Source organism: Coenobita brevimanus, chromosome 51, assembly GCF_032717465.1.
Source record: "Coenobita brevimanus isolate Jiangsu-jjx chromosome 51, ASM3271746v2, whole genome shotgun sequence".
Taxonomy (NCBI): Eukaryota; Metazoa; Arthropoda; class Malacostraca; order Decapoda; family Coenobitidae; genus Coenobita; species Coenobita brevimanus.
Window position 1 is genome coordinate 26,843,768 of NC_137004.1, and position 22,837 is coordinate 26,866,604.

Consider the following 22,837-nt stretch of genomic DNA (forward strand, 5'->3'; position numbering starts at 1 on the left):
TGACGAAGAGAGTGTATGTGAGTGAGGTGGAGGGGGAAAGAGGGAGGAGGAGGCCGAGGATGAGATGGAGAGATGGGGTGGAGAGGTATATGAGAGAGGGGGGTGTGAGTTGGGAGCAGGGGAGTGAAATGGCGGGGGACAGGGCGACTTGGAGGCGATTTGTTTGTGGCCACCCCAAACGGGATTGAGGCGTCTGGCAATAGATAGATAGATAGATATATATATCTCATCTTATCTCATCTCATCAGCAGTTTGAGTGTCCACTGCAGGACCGGCCTATCGCAACCGAAGCGGGGACGACACAGCCAATGTATCTCTACCAAGGGGCTTAGGCTGTCTGGTAGAGATTGTATGTAGGGTGAGAAGTGCTTGTAAGTGTAATTGTAATGTTGGAGTGGCTTTGGATGTGTGTGTTGTCTGTGAACCAAGTGTAATCAGCCCGCGCAAGCCGACTGGGTGCAAGCATACTTTATAGTAAGCATCACTGGTTCAACCACAGGACCCCTGATGTCTGCCAATGCAGTATGTGGCCAGAAGAATGCTCCCAAAGTTTATTACCCTGGCAGGGCGCGAACCCTCATTCTTCAGTGTACGAAAACGCACACTTTACCACTGTACCATAGAGGCTTCTACATATATATATATATAAAAGGGTTGGCTCCATGTTTTCAAATTACTGGAACTTTTGGGTAGCACCTCGTGTGTGTATATATATATATATATATATATATACTGTATATATATATGTATATGTATATATACAGTACTCATGTTTGGACACATTTTACTTCGACACCTCGTTTTTCACGCAAGAAAAAAGTTTCTGAGTTGTCTCAAAATTCACGAATTTCCCCACAATTTGATGCTCCCAGCCGGCAGCCGACACTCAGCAGATGATGCGTACCGATGCTCAGTCTCAGCACTGTCCATTTTTCTATGCAACAGTTTTCCATGATCTTTATACAGCAGGTCCAGCGGGGCAGTAGCCACACGTGAGGTTGTTATTGTTTATGATCGTAATGTAGATCTTCAGCCTTGTCGTGAATACACAGCAGGTCCAGCTGGGCAGTATGCACACGTGAGTTTGTTATTGTTTGTGATCGTAATGTACGATCTTTAGCCATGTTGTGCTACTATTTCTTGACAAAGAATCGTTACATGTTTCTCGTAACGCTGTTTATTTTTGTTTTGATGGACAAATACCTGAAATGGATGTAAAATAAAGCTTATCGATATTTAAGGAAGGAAAGAATAATAACCGTCCCAATACAGAGATGGTAGACTCAGCCCACCAATTTTTTATTCTATTTTACCCTATTACAGCCTCTCTTCCTTGTAGCAGTGAGTAAAATAATGTTGTTATAATTTCTCCCTTCCTTTTAGTGACAAAGAGGGGACATAAAATGACCAGGGTTTAGTTAACTGACTTTGATTTTGAATATTAAATAATCTGGTGAAAAGTGGCAGTTTTTCATTGGTTAGTGACACTGGGAACTAGCCCATCCACCCTCAACACACCCTCACTCGCCACTCAAACCAGTCTTCACTTTATTTCTGGTAAGGATTTTTGGTGTTTCAGCTCTTTATAACAGTTTTAATATCTTTTCAGGTACATGTTTATTGTGTTATGCTGTTTTAGCACTAGTAAACACTCTTCATTTAATTTTGGGTAGGGCCTGTTTGGTGTTATGGTACTTTCTGATAGGGTAGGTACATGTCTCACTGGAATGCTCCTATATTTTTCCTATTGATTCTTAACTTCACAATTTGACGTTTCACAGTTCGCAAGGTTTTGGCGGAACATCCAAGCAGCGAAAAACGAGGAAATACTGTATACTGTATATATACTGTATATATATGGAGAGGATGAAGAGTGAGAGACTGACGAGGAGAGTGTATATGAGTGAGGTGGAGGGGGAGAGAGGGAGGGGAAGGCCAAGGATGAGATGGAGGGATGGAGTGGAGAGGTATATGGGAGAAGGGGATTTGAGCTGGGAGTGGGGCAGTGAAATGGCAGGGGACGTGGTGATGTGGAGGCGATTTGTTTGTGGCCACCCCGTATAAGGGATTAAGGCGTCAGACAATATATATATATATAGATAGATAGATAGTATACAGTATATGTGTGTGTGTGTTGCACATCTGAGCTGCTTTTTGCTGACAATGAAAGTGCAGCCTTTTTTTTGGGGGGGGGGGGGATTCAAAGATTAGGCCCTGCTTGAGGAGTTAATCCCTAATTCTATTTCTCCACTCCCTTCCTATTTCTATTTCTCCATCCCCTTCCTCAGAACCACGTACCTGAAGTGAGTGAATCATGCAAATCCCCATTCACCACTAACCAACTGACTTTTATAATCTCTTTGCAGTGTTTGGCAGTCCTTGAGGCACTTCGAACGCCTCCAAACCAACTTGATGTAGCAAAATTCTTACAGTGCCTCACAGAGAAGATGAAAAGAGTGGAGACCTTGGGAGAAGATGAGTAAGTGAATAGAAAGTAGAAGAGTAGTTTAGAGTGATAAAGGAAGTGTGACAGGCTGTAAGAGGAATTACTTATCAGTAAGGTATGGTTTAACATTACTGAGGGGGAGTTAAAAGATGAGTGTATACAGTTTGAAAAGAAGTATAATGACAGGTGGAGGTAAGAAAAAGCAACTTATACAGTATACTGAATATCTATCTATCTATCTATCTATCTATATCTATCTATCTATCTATCTATCTATATATATATCATCCATCCATTCATCCTCAGCCGTTGAGGTCCACTGCAGGACCGGCCTATCCCTATCGAAGCAGGGACAATACAGCCAATGTATCTCTACCAAGTGGCTTAGGCTGTCTGGTAGAGACTATGTAGGGTGAGAAGTGCTTTTAAATGTAATTGTAGTGTTGTAGTGGCTTGGATGTGTGTGTAGTCTGTGAACCAAGTGTAATCGGCCTGCTTTAAGTCGATTGGGTGCAAGCATACTAGTATGCGACACTGGTTCAACCACAGCACCCCTTGTGTCCGCCAAAGTAGCAAGTGGCATGGTGAACGCTTCCCAAAGTTTTTACAACTCTGGCGGGAGGCAAAACCGCGCTTACCAGCGTTCAAAGCGCACACTCTACCACTGTACCACAGAGGCTTATATATATATATATATACTGTAAATATATACACAGCAAGCTCACCCCTAGCACGAGGGTTTCAACTTTGACGGGCTATAGCTCATGAACCAGTTGGTCTAAAATGCTCTGGTTTGCGGCATAAGGTGTGTAAATTCAGGCTCTAAACCTGGGGCATAATACTTTTTACTTCTGGAAGAGTAAAAAAATCTGCTTCATGTACAGATTTTCACGCCGGTACGATCAGTCGAATTGCATATCCTAGGGGTTTGTTTAAGTTTGTATGCTAAATAATTTAGAATGTTATGCAGTGTAGAGAACTCCGGCATGTTTCAGGTGTCTTTGAGTTGGTAGCTGTTGTAACCAATGCTCTCTCTCTGGAATACACCAGAACTGTGGTGAAATGTAGATCATTCTAGAACAGTGCAAGCTTATATAATGATGGGGAAGAGACTAGAGCAAGTTCAGTCGGTTTTCAGTACAGTTTGAGTGTAGTTCAGTGTCAATGCAGTGCTGTTTGTATATTTTTGGTACTTGTGAAACTAGTGAAGTGTTGTTGGCAAACAGTGAAGTGTCAGTGAAGTTTGTATATCATCAGTCTTTGTGAAAATAGTGAAGTGTTGTTGACAAACACTGAATTGCAGTTGGTAAAGTTTGTATAGCTCCAGTGCTTATGAAAACAGTGAAGTTGGAAAGCATTAAGTGTAATTATTTGGAAAATAAAGACAGTGAACTTAAGAAGCTAGTATTTATTTACAAAGCCTCAGCTGCTCTTGTGTGCTGTACACCAAAAGGCTGACCATAGGAAGAACAGCTCACTGGGCAACATCCTTGCTATGCTGATCTGCTGCTGTTAGAGCCTGTGGCAGTCTGGGACTGGGACATAACAATATTGTTTAATGTTGTAACTGCTTTTCCCATTGTTAACTAACAGTAATATAAGACTGTTTCCTTCTATGATATTCTTGTCTTGAATGAAACAAAATATCAGTAAGAGAAGCCAGCCTAACAAGTGTTATTGAATTTCCATATGGGACAGACGTCTGTTACAATGACTCAGCAGCCATACTGGCCAACATCTCCAATATGATTCCCTTACTAGTTACTGAGTGGATGGCAAGCAAAGTGATCATGACTGCATTTCAGAAAGTTAGCAGGGAGTTCACCAGTGATCATGTTAGCCTGCTAGAGTAGGGTGTATCTATGCTAGATGCTAAATTGCTAAACTGCTGTACCGCTAAACCCCCAGATCTCAAACCCTGAGTGTTCTGTTCTTGAACTTGGGTGTTTCTGTTTGTAAAATCTGAGTATATACACAAGTGAATGTAACTTTTTACAATAAATCAAAGGTCTCTATACTCTAGAAAATCCTTGTGACTGCCAAGCAGGGAGATAATCATCTGTATAAGAGATTCTTCTAAATGGAGTCAAGCAAACCTGTTTAGCTCCTTAACCGCGGGGCATCACTTCTGTGACGCTTGGGAGCAAGGGATCATACCGCAGGGCGACACTTTTGTGATTCTGTGTTATTTTGAATTCGCCTGGGCTTCGAAGTGGGGGCTTGTATCATCTATCAGTACTGCCAATGTCCAACACTAGTCAGCACTCCTAATCTCATCTGTACTCCCATCCATTGTTGACAATTTAGCCATTTCTCCCCGTTCTTGACTCCCCTCCCTACCTCGCCTCCATTACCCTATCCTCTCGCCTGCCCGGCCGTGCTACGCTAAGAAAATCTTCCCTGGAATTTTTCACTGATTTCATCCATTGAAATAAGCCCTATGCCCTATTCTTATACCAAATAATATATACAAGAAAGAAATAAGGTAAGTGAGAGTGCCATATACTGTACCTAGAACTGGCTAATTATCACCTGACAACACCTTACGTGCACTCGTTCGCTAATTTTCGCTGTTTATTTCCCCTTGAAGTATGCCGTATGATCTATTTTCGTAATAAAAATATATATAAGAAAGGAAGGGAGAAGCCTAAGTGATATTTACATTCACCTGTAACTACCTCTCCTCCTCTAAACCTCACCTTCTTTTTCAGACTGAGACTCTGCTGTTTGAGGCAACTGACAGCAAACCCTTTTCTGTATCCTCCTACTTTCTCTATACTCATTTCAAAGCCAAAGGTGGCTGTTGTGTATATGTATGCAATGACTTATCTTGCTCTCACGTGTTCCTGAACTTGATTCTTCTGAATTCTCTACACTTTGGCTTTGGCTTTCCTGTCATTCTCTGACTAAATATATCTGTGCTGTTTACTTATCCCCTAATTCTGCTGACTATCAAAAATTCTTCAACTATCTTACTTCTACGATGAAACACATTCTGTCCATTTCTCCTTTCTCTGAAATCTCTATTCTAGGATATTTCAATGTTCACCACCACCTTTGGCTCTCCTCTCCTTTCACTGATCCACCTGGTGAACAAGCCTACATCTTTTCTATCCTTAATGACCTAAAGCAGCTTGTACAGCACCCTACCCGTATCCCAGACCGCCTTGGAGAGAGCTCCAACATACTTGACCTCTTCCTCACAACTAATCCTTCTGCTTACTCTGTTAATCTTTTCTCTCCGTTGGGCTCCTCCGATCACAACCTTATCACCTTAACCTGTCCTATCACTCCGGTACGGCCTGTGGACCCTCTAGGGAAACGTCGTCTGTGGCATTTTGGAGTCGTGGACTGGGAGGCCCTCAGGCAGTACAGCTTTGATTTTCCCTGGAATGATTATTGCTTTCATGGCCGTGAGCCATCTGAGTGTGACTTGCGCATTACGGAGGTTATTCTCTCGGGCATGGAAGCATACATTTCTTTCTCATATCCTTTGACTAACGCAAGAAAGCCTTGGTTTAATCACTCTTGTTCTAATGCTGTCCGCAACAAGGAGAGGGCCTACAAAAGGTACCGGAGCCAACCCACCCCTGAATCACATCAACTTTACGTTTCTGCCCGGAATCGTGCTAAGTCTGTTCTTCGCTTTGCTAAAAATAATTTCATCCATACTAAATGCTCTCAACTCTCCAACTCGAATTCTTCCCGCTCCTTCTGGCACCTTGCCAAAAACCTTTCTAACAACTTTACCTTATCATCTTTCCCTCCTCTTTTCTACTCTGATGGTTCTGTAGCTATTTCTTCTACTGATAAAACAGACCTCTTAGCACAGACTTTCTCCTCCAATTCCACCTTTGACGATTCCGGTGCCGTTCCTCCATCACTTCCCCCCTCTGACTTCCTCATGGTTGACATTAAAATTTCTTCAGCTGATGTATTTTCTGCCATCACTGGCCTCAGTACTAACAAGGCATATGGGCCTGATGGGGTCCCTCCTGTTGTTCTCAGGAACTGTGCTTCTGTGCTTACACCCTGCCTAGGTAAACTCTTTCACCTTTGTCTGTCAACTTGTACCTTTCCTTCTTGCTGGAAGTTTGCTCTCATTCAGCCAGTCCCAAAGAAGGGTGACCACTCCCAACCCTCCAACTATTGTCCAATTGCTTTAACGTCCTGTATTTCAAAAGTTTTCGAGTCAATTTTCAATAGAAAAATTTTAAGGCATCTTTCCTTTCACAACCTTCTTTCCGATCGTCAGTACGGGTTCTGTCAGGGACGCTTCACTGGCAATCTTCTCACCTACCTTTCAGACTCCTGGTCATCCTCCTTTCAGGACTTCGGCGAAAGCTTTGCCATTGCACTTGACATCTCAAAGGCTTTCGATCAAGTCTGGCATAAATCTTTAATTTCCAAACTGCCCTCCAACGGTTTCTATCCTTCTATCTGTGCCTTCATCGCGAGCTTTCTTTCTGGTCGTTCTATAGCCACTGTTGTAGACAGCCATCGTTCTTCTCCTAGATCTATCCACAGAGGTGTTCCTCAGGGCTCTGTTCTATCACCAACTCTCTTCCTTTTTTTCATCAATGATCTTCTAAGCTGTACATCTAACCCTATCCACTCATACGCTGATGACTCCACCCTTCACCTTTCCATTCAGTTCCCGCAACGCCCATCTCAACAGTTACTTCAACAAACAAGGGATGAGGCTATGGCACACCTAATGTCTGACTTGGCTCGTATCTCTGACTGGGGTAAAAATAATCTGGTTGTTTTTAATGCATCTAAGACTCAGTTCTTACACCTATCTACCCGACAAAATCTTCCACAGGTATACCCACTAATGTTTAATAATATTCAGCCTAACCCTGCATCATCCTTGAACTTGCTTGGGGTTTCATTTACTCGGGACTTATCTTGGAAAAGTCATATTACATCTCTTGTAAAATCTGCTTCCAAGAGATTGGGTGTGCTAAGCCGACTCCGCTCTTTCTTTACCCCTGCACAATTGTCGACTCTATACAGGGGTTTTATCTGCCCCTGTGTGGAGTATAACTCTCATGTGTGGGGAGGCTCCCCACATACAGCTCTTCTCAATAGAGTGGAGTCAAGGGCTTTTCGTCTCATTAACTCTCCTCCTCCTACTGACTCCCTTCAACCTCTGTCCCTTCGCCGCACTGTTGCATCTTTATCTCTTTTCTATCGCTACTTTAATGGTCACTGCTCCTCTGAACTGTCTGCTTGCATTCCTCCACCTCTACGACGGGCGCGTAGCACCTGTCTAGCAGCAAACTCTCATCCCTTTTCTGTCCAACTCTCTAATGCAAGAGTTAACCGTTACTCCCAGTCTTTCATTTATGCAACAGGTCAACTCTGGAACTGTCTCCCTCTGTCTGTATTTCCTGCTGCCTATGATCTCCAGTCTTTCAAACGCAGTGTGTCCAGGCATCTCAGAATGATCGGATCTTGAATTTGACTCTCTATTGTATTTTGTTTTTCTCTTGGAGGGAGCTGTTACTGCGGGCTTATTGCCTTTGATTCCTTCTTCCTCGCATAAAAAAAAAAATAAATAAAAAATAATTATTGCAGGCCACCACACTGTTTTCTACGCTAAGTAAATCTTCCCTGGAATTTTCCACTGATTTCATCCATTGAAATAAGCCCTATGCCCTATTCTTATACCAAATAATATATACAAAAAAGAAATAAGGTAAGTGATAGTGCCATACACCTGGAATTGGCTAATTATCCCCTGACAACACCTCACGTGCACTCGTTTGCTAATTTTCGCTGTTTATTTCCCCTTGAAATATGCCGTATAATCTATTTTCGTAATAAATATACATATAAGGAGGGAAGGGAGAAACCTAAGTGATATTTACATTCACCTGGAACTACCTAATTTATTATGTATTGTCTTGATTTCCTGCCAATCATTTTATTGCTATATATTAGCAGGTCTCACAGGGCTGAAGTTGGTAGTATTGCACTCACCCTAGCCAGGCATCAGGAGGCCACTACTATCAGTTCACTGTTGTCTTTGAAGGTGAAGGTACGTCTGATTAGCTCCTGCTAACTTCCGATGCTTTTGAGCCCCATGCAAAGGGCCCTGTGACCTCTACCGCTTACTAAACCTCGTGTGGAAAGAGGTAAAGGGCTGACAATTGATAGAGAGTGACTACAATCTTTTTCTTGAGTAAAACAGTGCAAGTGGAATTGTAAATAATGTGTAAATAATGTGTAAACAGCAAGTGAAAGCAATGAATGTAAATATAAGTGAACAGTGGAAAATAGTTTTATAAGTTACTTCAAGTGATAGTGCATAACACAGTGTAAATAAAATAGAAATGTAAATAATGTAAACTAAATAGAGAACGTAAATAGAAATGTAAATGAGTAGTATTATAAGAATACGAGTATATATACTAGGAGTAATGGAAGTGAAAGTTTCACTCTAGCATGTATGAATACTATGAGTTATGAGAGTGAAGGTGAAAGTGACATTCACTCTTAATGCCAGTATACTGGACGAGAAAGTGAATGCTATGTATTTTACTGAAAGAAATTGAATCCCAACAGTGACAATAAACTACTATTACTGAAGGAAACTTATGGATAAAGACTGTAGATATATATAAGTGTTATATAGTAACAGAAATATAAACTGTGAGTGTTTTTATGAATAATATACAACACTAGGGGCGAACAATCGGAAGTGGGATGGTCATATGCCCTCATAATTTTCATTGCTTTCACAGTGTTTTTTTTTTTTTTTTTTTTTTTTTTTTAGTATGGATTCCAAACTATTTGAGAATCATAGAATAGTGTTTCTAGTGATAATATCAGGCTGTGGTAATCATATTATGGATTGTCAGGAAGTGTAAAGTGGAGACTTCGTTACCCAACTTCAGAGGTCTCCACAAGTCCTATGGTACTCGACGAAGGCTCAACAAACACCCAAGGAGAAAGCTGAAGGTATGTGCCGTAAGTATATGTGATTTTAATATTCTAGGACTAATAACTGATTTTTGGCAAATATTTTTAGAGAGTGTCGGAGCGCGAATATGCCCGCGGGAGCCGCAAGTCAAAGCAAAACAAGCCCGCGGTTAAAGGGTTAGTCAGGCCTCCAGGATGCATGGGGGTATCTGAAGGTAATTTTGAGACCAAAAAATGCGTCTTATATCCCTCAAATTACGGTAACTTATTTTGGCTTTTTTTCCTCATTCATATCTTTCCCGGTACAAATTTTCTTAACCCGTTAACTGCTCATGGCGGTTTTTTGGTGGTGTCCGTGGTGCACAGACATAGGGGTAAAAATGATATTTCCCGAAGACCAAATTTTGTTTTAGGAATTGGGAGAACACATACCAAAGTATATGTATCGAAATATTAGCTCAATATTTACCTTGGTAAAGCCATGGATGAACATCGAAGTGTCTGATTCCCTATTGGAACGTATGTTTTTTTTTTTTCTTTTTCGGTTATGTTTTCAGTTTCGGTTTTGAAGGGTCAGACATGCTTGCATGGGTCTGCCTTGGTCACCATGGCACTATATTCGAAATTCACCTGCGCAGCCAGGGCTGTATTGAGCAGTTGCACTCGGAACAGCCCAGGCTGTATAGAGCAGTTAACAGGTTAAACTCTTCTTTCTCAGCCAGTTTCCATGACCTTGTAATAACTTCTTTGGCAGCAGTCTGCAACTTGAATTTGAATTTCATGGGTCTCACCACCTTCTTCGTATTTCCCTAACCCGTGCACCTCTTCAGTTTCTTCATCCAATGCTGCGTCTGTCTCCTGAACTTCCTTTATTATCTTTTTGGCCACCATTTTTTCCTGCTTCTCTCTGAGGTGATGGACTGCCATTAAATCCTCAGTAACCCCCCAAAAACACCTACACATTTTTTCTTGTTGGCTGTTTCCCTTACCAGAGTCCCCATTTCTTTTATAACACTACCTTTTCCTTCAGTTGGTTTTCCATTATATCCCTGAAGTTCACTTTCACTTCCTCCTTTTCTTCCTTCCATTCCTTCTGCAAGCCTTTGACATGTTCGACAGTTTCCTTCTCATTTTCATTTCCTTATATCCTCTCACACAAAGCTTCAAATTTTTCTTTCAGAATCTGGCTTTCTGTGTTGAGATTGGAAATAACCCCATTAATTTTCTTCTCATTTGATTCCAACTTTTGCCATCATTCATTATTTTCAGTCTTTAGCTCACATGCCACATTTTCCACTTTTTCCAGTCTTCAGCAGCCCCTCCATGATACTCAAAATTCAGAATTCTCCTCCATCCTAATTTAACAGTAAATTCTCTTTCTTCAGTATCGAACCTAATGAAATCAAGTTTCTTTTTACTGCGAGGGGTTTGACTGCCTTCGCATGCCATGTTGTTTGTTTACAGAGCGGAACTAACCGCCAACACATCCGGCCCTTCCCGTGTCTCTTTCGTGTGTGTGTGTGTGTGTGTGTGTGTGTTCTTACCTAATTGTTCTTACCTTATCATATCTTTACGGGAATGAGTCAGGCTCATACTGTCCTGTGTGTTAAACCATTTTTATCATACGTATCCTTAAATTTATGAATAGTTTGGCACACACTATTTCACTTGGAAGTGCATTCCACTGATCAGTTGCCCTATTTGTGAAACTAAATTTCCTTACGTCTTTATCATCTCTCATTTTATGTAGTTATTGCAGTGTCCTCTTGCTCCAGCTTCCCCATAGGTTATATATTCATTTATGTCTATTTTCTCTTTCCCTGGGATGCATTTACATAGCATAATCATGTCTCCTCTTTTCATTCTTTCCTGTAGTATTGGTGGATTCAGTTTTTCTTGTTTTTCTTTGTAGATTAGATCCCTTAAGCTTGGTACCCATCTTGTAGCTGCACTTTGTACTTTTTCAGTCTTATGAATGTGTTTTTTGAGATGAGGATTCCAGACTACTGATGCATACTCCTGGGTTGGTCTGATGAATGATGTTATTATCTTTCTCAGCATGTCATCATTTATATATGTGAATGCTGTTCTCATATTAGCAAGCAGTGTATACATGTTATGTAACATCTCACTGATGTGGTCAGCCGGAAATAGTCTGTTATTGATAATCATTCCTAGGTCCTTGTCCCTTTCTGATGTGTAGGGTTGAACTTCCTAACTTATAATCCCAGTCTTGTGTTTTTTCATTTTTACCCAAGTTAATTACATGACACTTGTCCACGTTAAATTCCATTTGCCATTTATTGCTCCATTCATGAAGTTTATTTAATTCTTCTTGTAGCTCTCTGTAAGAATCTGTGTTAGTAATTTTCCTTTGTATTTTTGAGAAATAGGGAGGTGAGTATGGAAGTTAAGAAGTCATTGCATGATGGTATTGTGATCCCTACCCTGACGTATGGAAGCGAGGCGTGGACATTGCAAGAGGGGAACAAGTCAAGAGTGAGAGCAGTGGAAATGAGTTACTTGAGAGGAGCATGTGGAGTGACGTGGAGGGACAGGTTGACGAATGAAGAAGTGAAGGAACGTTGTGGGGTAGATGTGGATGTGGTTGAAAAGATTAGGAGAAATACACTAAGGTGGTTTGGACATGTGGAGAGAATGGAGAATGAAAGACTGACTAAGAGGGTGTATGTAGGTGAGGTGGAGGGAGGGAGAGGGAGGGGTAGACTGAGGATGAGGTGGAGGGATGGAGTTGAGAGGTATATGAGGGAGGGGGGGGTGAGTTGGGGGGAGGGGAGTCAAATGGTGGGTAACAGAGTGACTTGGAGGCGTTTTGTCTGCGGCCACCCTTTGCGGGATTAGGGCGTCGGGCTATAGATAGATAGATAGATAGATTTTTGCATCATCAACAAACATATTTAGATAGCTTCCATTTCCAATGTTACTGTGTCATTTATTTATACTAAAAACATAATTGGTGCCAGCACTAAGACCCGTGGAACTCCGCAGGTCACTTCCCCCCATTATGAGTAATTTTCCCTTAATACTGTTCTCATTTCCCTTTTTCTGAGAAAATCCTGTATCCAACAGTACAGGTTGCCTTGGATACCTCCTTGATGGTACAGTTTCCATAAAAGTCTGTGATGTCGTACTCTGTCAAATGCTTTCTTGAAATCTAAATAAATACTGTTTACCCATCCTCTTTTCTGTAATGTTTCTGTAACTCTGTCATAGTGTGTGTGTGTGTGTGTATGCTTACCTATTTATATCTTTACAGGAATTAGTCAGACTTGTACTGACCCATGTAGTAAACCATTTTTATCATACATATCCTTAAATTTATGAATAGTTTTGGCACATACTATTTCCTTCGGTAGTGCACTCCACTGATCATTTGCCCTATTTGTGAGTTTCCTTAAGACTTTATCGCCTCTCATTTTATGTAGTTTTTTGCAGTGTCCTCTCGTTGCTGCTTCCTCATAGGTTATATATTCATTTATATCTATTTTCTCTTTCCCTGAGATGCATTTACATAACATAATCATGTCTCCTCTTTTCCTTCTCTCCTGTAGTGTTGGTAGATTCAGTTTTTCTAGTCTTTCTTTGTAGCTTAGATCCCTTGAGCTTGGTACCCATCATGTAGCTGCCCTTTGTACTTTTCCAATCCTACCTGTGTGTGTATATATATACATATATATATATATATATATATATATATATATTTATATATATATATATATACATATATATATATATATATATATATATATATAGACACACACAGTCACCAGCAGGGACTTGACATACTAACTTAAAGAGGTGATTCATTGGATGATTTTGAGCAAATAATGCCATATCAACTTAGATCCAGTTCTCAGCTACCGTTACTGACAACCTACTGGGTGAAAAATGACCTCCTTCATAATTTATCCATCAGGCCACTAGTAATTATAACTCTATAACAGATGAGAAATTAAGCCATGTTGGCATTGCATTTTTTAATCAAAATTAGCCCTAGAATCAGCACCTGAAGTGTGTGAATCAAGTTTAGGGGACACCCTGTATATATGTCAGCCATCTTTAGGATGGATGCAGGTACAGTAGTGCTCGTGTTTTGAGTGTCACACTACCATACTGCAAAACTTCTGCATATCCGAGTTCCTTTATTCCCCAAATTGTTTCTCTTTGGAACTCACTTTCCCAGATTTGTTTCCCACTAAACTTCAACCTACATTCATTCAAATCCAGTTGTTAAATATTTTTTATTAATGGAAAACACCTGTTTTCTGGTGTATGGATTATTTTTTCCTTCCTCTGTTCATCCCCTCTTTAAAAAAAAAAATAATTACATTGACTACAGTATATGTGAATATATTTTGTATGTAAATTCACACATAAATTATTGCACTTACAGAATCCTGGACAAAGGTCAAAAGGAGTTTGAGTACACAAGTCTTCTGAGTCATGTGGCTGGACTGTTAGACCGTGGGGATGCAGTAAGCTGCCAGCAGGTGGAAGAGGAGCTTGGAGTAAACATTATAGCATCTGAGTCCGTCCCCACTGCCATATACTCCTTCCTCAGGGCAACTAATCCTATCCCTAACATTGAGGTAATTTGAAATATTTAGTACTTGTTTTGCTGACATAATTTACAGTTGATTGAGAAGCTTTAAAATTTAATTTATGCCTTGTAATTAGTTTTTTATTTATATAGTGGACCCTCATTTTATGAGGATTTTGTATCAGCATAATTTAGTGCTGTAACTGATATGATTCACTGAACCAATATATAGCCAATATTTGCATTTTTTCAATACCAAACGAATTTCGATATTTACTGGTTAAAAAGACCAAATCCTGAGCTGCCTTGTGTGATGTCCAGTGCAGACGTTCCAATCGACGATATATGGAGAGTACTGGTCGGCCATAACGAGTCTGTAGAATGTTAACAACTGAGGATCCAGTAGGGAACCTGATGGCATATATAAAACTGAAGACCAGGACAAGGAGACGATGGACTGGGGCCATGTTCACAATTTATTCCAGTGACGTTTCGAGGAAATCCAACCTCATCATCAGACAAACTAAAATACGTAACATGAATTACAAAATGAAGTATCACCAAAACCTCATTCACAAATTAACCCTTTAACCGCGGGTGTCATTCCAGAATGACGTTGCAAAAACTGGACCAAACCGCGGGTGTCATTCTCGAATGTTTGTGAATATTTTGAATACCCCGCGTTTTTTCCGTGCGCCAATTGTTTCAAGGGAGAGTAGCTATTAAGTTCTTTCACTCCAGCCGACCCCCATCTCCCTCTTCCCCCCCCTGGGGCCCCACCTCCCACCCCCTGGGCCCCCCACCCCACCCCTGACCAAGCGCGCATCAGTATCTGTCCAGCTGTGTGAGTGACAACACATGTTGATGTGGCAGTGAAGTGCAGGCAATTACAGTGCCTTTACCTGTCTCAGTGAACACAGAGTGGGTGTTTATCGTATGTGCAGTGTTCATATATGTTTATAGTATTATTATCAGAATGTGATTGGCATTTGGTAATGGTGTGTGAGCGAAAAATAGTGATTACAACACCGCTGATGTGGCAGTGAAGTGCAGGCAATTACAGTGCCTTTTACCTGCCTCAGTGAACACAGAGTGGGTGTTTATCGTATGTGCAGTGTTCATATATGTTTATAGTATTATTATCAGAATGAGGTTGGCATTTGGTAATGGTGTGTGAGCGAAAATAGTGATTACAACACCGCTGATGTGGCAGTGAAGTGCAGGTAATTACAGTGCCTTTTACCTGCCTCAGTGAACACAGAGTGGGTGTTTATCGTATGTGCAGTGTTCATATATGTTTATAGTATTATTATCAGAATGAGGCTGGCATTTGGTAATGGTGTATGAGCGAAGGTAATGATGTGTGAGCGAAAAATAGTGATTTTACACCCCTCACTTCTAACGGCACTGCCCGTCCTGTGAAAGTCAACAAAGTCATGAAACCTACATCAATGGAAAGCTGAAGGTTAGTACTTTCTAATGGTACCTTATTTTTTTCTCTAGCTTTATTCTGTGCAGAGTTATTAAGGTTAAAAGGTTTGTTTACATTTGGCTGAAACCCCCGCGGGAGAGGACAGTCAGACCAAAACAATACCCGCGGTTAAAGGGTTAATAAAAACCAATAAAATATATACAAATTAGTCAAGTGGGGTTGGTGGAGGATTAGTGCCCCTCCCTGTAAAACAATTAACTCTAAGCCCTTGACCACCCCGTTCGGGATACATGGCGTCTGGCAATGAATGAATGAATGAAATTAAAAAATGAATTAGTAAAAAAAGAAATCATTCACAAAATTACTAAAAATCTAACCTAAACACGTCCACACCGTGGCAACTTCACAAAGCAACTAATCAGTAGAGGAAAGTCTGTGGAAAAGTAAACTTAGGTTGAGCTGCATGTGACTGCTGAATCGAATCCGTGAATCAGTGGGTAAATAATTTAATGGAAGACTCATAGGTATTCAGTGAAGGCTTTAAGTCATGTATGAACAATGATTCCACTATTCTAAGACTAGTTTTATCATTATTTGTCATTAAAATCTCAAAATCATCCAGATCAAATGTATGACCCGAAACAAATGAATGTTCCTTAATTTCTGAGAAGGGAGGGTTTGAGAGTGGTAAAGTGGTTCTATATGACAGGCCTTTGTGTTCAAACATCCTAATTTTCAGGTTTTGAATAGAACTCCCAATGTATCCTGCATTACAGTAGGAACAGTTAAACTTGTACACAATGTTAGAGCATAAAGCTTTGGGGATTCTATCCTTATACCTAAAAAAGGATGGCAAAATCTATGAGTAATGACGACAGTGAGGATGAGATTGAGGAGGCAGGCTTGTACATTAGTGAGTAATGTAATGCACCTATACTGTACAGACAATTGTATTCCTAGAATACTATATTTGTCTTTAACTGAATTTTTTAAATTATCTGACCCTCCTCTGGCTCAATTACTTCGGATACGCAAGTGATTATTGTAGTGGAGGGTGGGATGGGGAAAGAAGTGCACTGGAAGAAAAAATTTCCTTGTTTTCTCTTATTTTGGTGTGGTTGTATGAAATTCATAGCTTTCAGGAACTACACCAAGTAAATGTGAGTAACTTGGTAAGTTTTAGAATAATACCCTCTGTTTTGCTGACTTGAAGGGTATAGTGCCATAATACTGCCCTCCATGGCCCTCAGTTTTCCTGTCTCTCCTTCATCCCACTTTCAAACCTCTTCATATCTTTTACTTTGGTTTATGGAATGACAACATAAATAAACAGAAGAGCAGCTCATGGTACTTGCAGTTATGTAGCCTATACTGGGAACTTGTGTGGCTTAGTTGAAAGTTCAGAGGGTAACTGTACTTGATTTTTTTCTAGCTGATGATCCACTTTTGTGAATGTGGCACCTGCGCACTTCTGCCACGTGATTGGTTGGTTTCAGTTTCATACCTGAAGTATTGCATTTACAAAAAACAATTGTACGGTACCTTATATTTCAATTCTCATAAATGCTGTTTTGCATTTACATTGTACCATATAAACAGACATGAAACGAGTATATATCTGTGCTTCACCCAATTGGACAATGAATATGAGGAAGTTGACTTTGAATTAAAATATTTAATGTTGTAAAAGGTGCAGAGTTGTTCCAGCTCTAATAAATAATTATATATCTATCTATCTATCTATCTATAGCCCGACGCCCTAATCCCGCAAAGGGTGGCCGCAGACAAAACGCCTCCAAGTCACTCTGTCACCCACCATTTGACTCCCCTCCCCCCAACTCACCCCCCCCTCCCTCATATACCTCTCAACTCCATCCCTCCACCTCATCCTCGGTCTACCCCTCCCTCTCCCTCCCTCCACCTCACCTACATACACCCTCTTAGTCAGTCTTTCATTCTCCATCCTCTCCACATGTCCAAACCACCTCAGTGTATTTCTCCTAATCTTTTCAACCACATCCACATCTACCCCACAACGTTCCTTCACTTCTTCATTCGTCAACCTGTCCCTCCATGTCACTCCACATGCTCCTCTCAAGTAACTCATTTCCACTGCTCTCACTCTTGACTTGTTCCCCTCTTGCAAGGTCCACGCCTCGCTTCCATACGTCAGGGTAGGGATCACAATACCATCATGCAGTGACTTCTTAACTTCCATACTCACCTCCCTATTTCTCATCACTGCTTTCAGTGTGCCAACAACCTTCCTTCCCTGCTGTACCCTTTCACGTACTTCATCCCCCAAAGTTCCATCCTTACTCATCACACTACCCAAGTACTCGGATAATATGGGCAAAGGTATCGAAGCAGTGGAGTAGGTGTGCTCCATAATAAAGTCTGACATCTTGCAAGACGAGACAACTTGTTTTTCCCACCTGACTGTCTCTTGTTTCCCCCCTCCCTTCTCTGTAGCGAATGTTCCATTCGCCTCCTCACTTCCACCACTTTACCACTGACAAAACTGCTAATTTACTTAGAAAGGTACTATGGTCTAATGTAACAATTGCCTAAGTATTAAGATACCTTTTATTTGCAGTTACCCAGCCAAATGCGTTTATTTAAAAAAATATAGGAAGATGCAACAACTCTGTACCTTTTACAACAATAAATATTCCAGTTCAAATTCAACTTATTCATTGTCCGTTTGGGTGAAGCAGATACATACTCATTTCATGTCTGTTTGTATAGTACAATGACAATGCAAGACAGCATTTATGAGAATTAGAATATAAGATACAATTGTTTTTTGTAAATATGATAAGTCAGGTATGAAACTGGAACCAACCAATCATGCGGCAGGAGTGCACAGGTGCCACATTCACGAAAGTGGATCATCAGCTAGAAAAAAATTGAGTATAGTGTATGGGCAAAGTTTTTCTTTCATAGGCCAGTATCTCTACCAAGTGATTTGAAGAACTAGAAGCCTGTTCTAGGGCTGCTATGTAATACATAGCTCTCAGTCACTATAACATTTCTTGTCAGCAAATGGAAGGTTTTATTCTAAAACCCACAATTTGTATAGTTGATGAAATTGGTATGTGGCTGTATAAAGCATGGGATCATTGTACTTTATGACAATGAATTATGGAAGAATTAATGAATCTTTACTGATGTTTGATCCACTTAGCACCAGAGTGGTGCATATGGATACCTTTTAAAGCAATTTTTTGCACTAAACTGATACATTTGTTTATCAGGTATGTGCTGGAACTAATAGTTGCCCTGCAAGAGAAACTCAGTATATTTGTTTCATATCAGTTGTTTTTTCAAGTGTTCAGTGATTGTTCATTATATTTATTTTTTCTAGGCTGAAAATGCATTTGTGCGGACAATACACTATGCCATTGGTCTTGGGGGTGACACTGATACCATCGCCTCCATGGCTGGCAGCATTGCAGGTGAGGTGATGGAGGGTTATGGGTACAGGGTGGTGCAAGAGATTCCATTGGAGAGTACTAGCCAGAGTTCAGAGAAGTCAAGTGTTGGTCAGAATGTTGAAAGTAATGACTTGTAGCGTACTATGGTGGTGAATGGAGAGAGAGATTTGAGTTGATGGAAGAGGTGGAGTACCTTCGTGCTTGAAAAAAAAAAGAGAGATTATTGTGTAAATTAAGTTGAGTATGGGTAGATTGGCTTAAGCAAGAAAAGTGGCTGATGCAATGATCTTGCTACAAAACATTGGACTTGAGTATGGAAGCTGTCAGAATATTATATGAAGGTTTATTAGTGCACACTTTTGTGTAAGGTTGTGAGACTTTGGTGTAGCATGGGTTTCAGAAGTCAAGAGTGAGAGTAATGGAATTATGATTGTTAAGGAAAATGCGTGAGTGGTTTGCTTACAGTGGATAGGATAAGAAATAGAAATTCATGAGAAATCATGAGTATAGACATATATTGATGAAAGAGTAGAAGGGAGTACTGTATGCATATAACGGTGTGGTGATAGCATGGATATAGGTAGTGAAAAGAATATGTGAGAAAGTTGATTCTTGGAGATGTGGTAGGCCAAGAACAAAATGAGTAATACTGTATGGTTAATGAGGGTATCAAATAGCAGAATAAGATAGATGAGAAAGCTGTGGAATTGGAAATCAGGTGTAATTGTTCTTATATACAAAGGAAGAAGGGAGAGAGAAGTATGTGGTAACCATAGGGTATTTGCCTTCTTAGTGGGACTTGAAAAATGTATGATAGAATACTCATTGATAGGGTTAGGCATATAACAGAGGAGCTAGTTGGAGAAGATCAAGGGGGATTTAGGAAGGGAAAAGGGTGTGTAGATCAGATATTTGTTCTAAGATGTTTAGTGGAGAAGTATCCAGAGAAGGGAAAGAAATTGTATGCTGCCTTCATGGACTTGGAGAAAGCTTGTGATGGAATAGATAGGCAAGGTATGTGGAAGGTATTAAGAATATATGGAGTGGAGGGGAAATTGTTGAGTGCTGTGAAAAGTATGTATGAAGGAGCTAGGGCTATGGTGGGAGTGGATGGTGAGCTGAGTGAGTTCTTTGATCTATAAGTGTGACTGAAACAGGGTTGTGTGATGTCTCCATGGCTGTTTAATATATACATGGATGGCGTTGTAAGGGAGGTGCAAGGTAGGGCAGTGGATGTGGGGGTGGCTCTAATGAATGAGGGTGAGATGTGGGATTTTCCGGTGTTGTTGTTTGCTGATGATACAGTATTGTTGAGTAAAGATGAATGGGAGTTGCAGGGTTTGGTGAATGAATTTGGGAGAGTGTGTAGGAAGAGAAATCTGAAAGTTAATGTAAACAAGAGTAAAGTTATGGTGTTTGAGAGGAATGAAGTCACAGAATGCACAGTGAGGTTGGATGGTGAGGATATGGAGAATGTGAGTGCATTCAAGTACTGTACTTCGGTAGTGTGATGAGTAAGGATGGAACTTTTGGGGATGAAGTGCTTGAAAGGGTACAGCAGGGAAGGAAGGTTGTTGGTTCACCGAAAACAGTGATGAGAAATAGGGAGGTGAGTATGGAAGTTAAGAAGACACTGCATGATAGTATTGTGATCCCTGCCCTGACGTATGGAAGCGGGGCATGGACCTTGCAAGAGGGGAACAAGTCAAGAGTGAGAGCAGTGGAAATGAGTTACTTGAGAGGAGCATGTAGAGTGACATGGAGGGACAGGTTGACGAATGAAGAAGTGAAGGAACATTGTGGGGTGGATGTGGATGTGGTTGAGAAGGTTAGGAGAAATACACTGAGGTGGTTTGGACATATGGAGAGCATGAAAGACTGACGAAGAGGGTGTATGTAGGTGAGGTGGAGGAGGGAGAGGAAGGGGAAGACTGAGGATGAGGTGTAGGGATGGAGTTGAGAGGTATATGAGGGAAGGAGGAGTGAGTTGGGGGAAGGGTAGTCAAATGGTGGGTGACAGAGCGACTTGGAGGCATTTTGTCTGTGACCACCCTTTGCAGGATTAGGGCGTTGGGCTATAGATAGATAGATAGACATATTATATATATATATATATATATATTTATATATATATATATATATATATATACTATATATGTATATGTGTCTATATATATATATATATATATATATATATATAATACATACATACAGTGGGCTCGCACAGTGCGCGTCACCGCAGTGTGCGATTCGCCTTGTGCACGAGTGACCAAAAATCATAACTAAAAACCCTTTAATGCGCGAGTTTACCGCACAGAACGCGAGGCAGAGGCAAGGAGTGGCTCAAAAATGCCATTTTCTACTAATGCGCGACCACCCCTCACAGAGCGTGACACGTGTCGTCATGTTGATGTGCAGAAATTCCCGGGCATTCTACTGCGCAGCTTGGGGTACAAGGGAGCGGGCGCGCCATAACAGTCCTGGCTTGTGCACTGTGCGGATCCGCTGTCTACAACTAACCTGTCGTGTACAACGTGTGGTGTTTTTTGTGCTGCCTGTACTTTGCTGCACCATGGCTCCAACCCCAAGAGTAAAGAAACTTCTGACACACGCCGCCAAGTTAAAGATAATTAAGATGAAGGAGGAGGGTCAAGGAAACACGGCTATCGGGAGAACCCTGGGACTGTCTGAATCTGCAGTGAGAACTGTGTGGAAGAACCGTGAAGCCATAAAGACTGTAGTGAAGACGTACGGTGCCTCTGACCTAGATGGCCGTTCGCGGGTGGGAAATCGTACTATGATATTAATGGAGCGCTGTCTTGTCACCTTCATAAAGCAGAAAGAAAAGGAAGGTGTTCCACTCAATGGAAGATTTATTCGGAACCAAGCCCAGCTCTTTTACAAGGCTGCATCTCGAAGGTTAAAAGTGGAAAAACCGTTTAGGGCATCGGTTGGATGGCTGGACCGTTTTCTCAAGCGCAAGGAACTCCGTTACGTGAAATTGTCTGGTGAACGTGCCTCTGCCGATGAGCTGGCCGCGAGAGACTATCCTGCAATATTTAAAACGATTATTGAAGAGGGACAGTACACCAAGGACCAGATCTACAACATCGATGAAACGTCCTTATATTACAAGGCCATGCCAAAATCAACTTACATTGCTAAAAGACAGAAACAAGCCCCTGGTCGCAAGCTCCAGAAGTGTAAGATGACGGTAATGTTCGCTGTAAACCTGTCTGGGAGCCACAAGATGAGGCCAGTTGTTGTACACACAGCTTCACACCCAAGGTGCTACAAAAACCTCACGAACATGGATGCAAGTGGCGTGTATTGGTACAAGTCCGTAAATGGTTGGATGACCGGGAACATTATGGCAGACTGGTTAACGAGGCGGTGTGTCCCTGATGCAAGAGCCAAGTGTCAGGAACTGGGCATTCCATTTAAGATGCTCCATGTGCTTGATAACGCACCAAGTCACCCTCCATACCTTGAAGATCTTCATAAGGATTGTCGTGTTGTGTTTCTGCCGCCCCGCACGACGTCACTAGTGCAGCCACTGGATCAAGAACTTATCGCCACAGTGAAGCATTTCTACCATAAAGAAGTGTACGACTACCTACGCAGGAAGACCGACACACAAGAGGAGCTTCATGCCCTACAAGAAGATCACGACGAAGACCTTGATGAGAAATCTGCTCCCGTTCCATCTCCACCAGCACCTGTACCCCGACCTGCCACAGATCCCATGACTGTTGAGGCATTTTGGCGTAACTTTACGGTGAAGGACGCAGTTGAATTTCTCCTTCAAGCCTGGCACCAGATTACACCTGCAACGGTGAACCATGCGTGGCGAATGCTCATGCCTCACCTGTGCATCACCCAGGAGACGGCCATTCAACCACTGGCCGATGCTGAGGCAGCAACATTGACAGAAGCACAAGCTGTACCAGGTTTCGAGGACGTTACATTGGCAGACATACAAGAAGTGCACACTGCTACTGAGGAACAGCCTCCTGAGGAAGTGTTGCAAC

General features: G+C 41.4%; 1 protein-coding gene across 2 annotated transcripts in view; it reads left to right on the forward strand.

The window, feature by feature from the left end:
• LOC145400254 (ADP-ribosylhydrolase ARH3-like) overlaps positions 1-22,837 on the forward strand; it is a 92,801-nt gene that overhangs the window by 43,032 nt on the left and 26,932 nt on the right. The window contains exons 5-7 of one of the 2 annotated variants that reach the window (XM_080272770.1): positions 2,367-2,479; positions 13,791-13,986; positions 18,737-18,827. In XM_080272770.1, coding sequence (XP_080128896.1) covers positions 2,367-2,479; positions 13,791-13,986; positions 18,737-18,827 — 400 coding nt within the window. The remainder of the gene's footprint in view (positions 1-2,366; positions 2,480-13,790; positions 13,987-18,736; positions 18,828-22,837) is intronic. The other variant, XM_080272771.1, reaches the window with a different exon arrangement.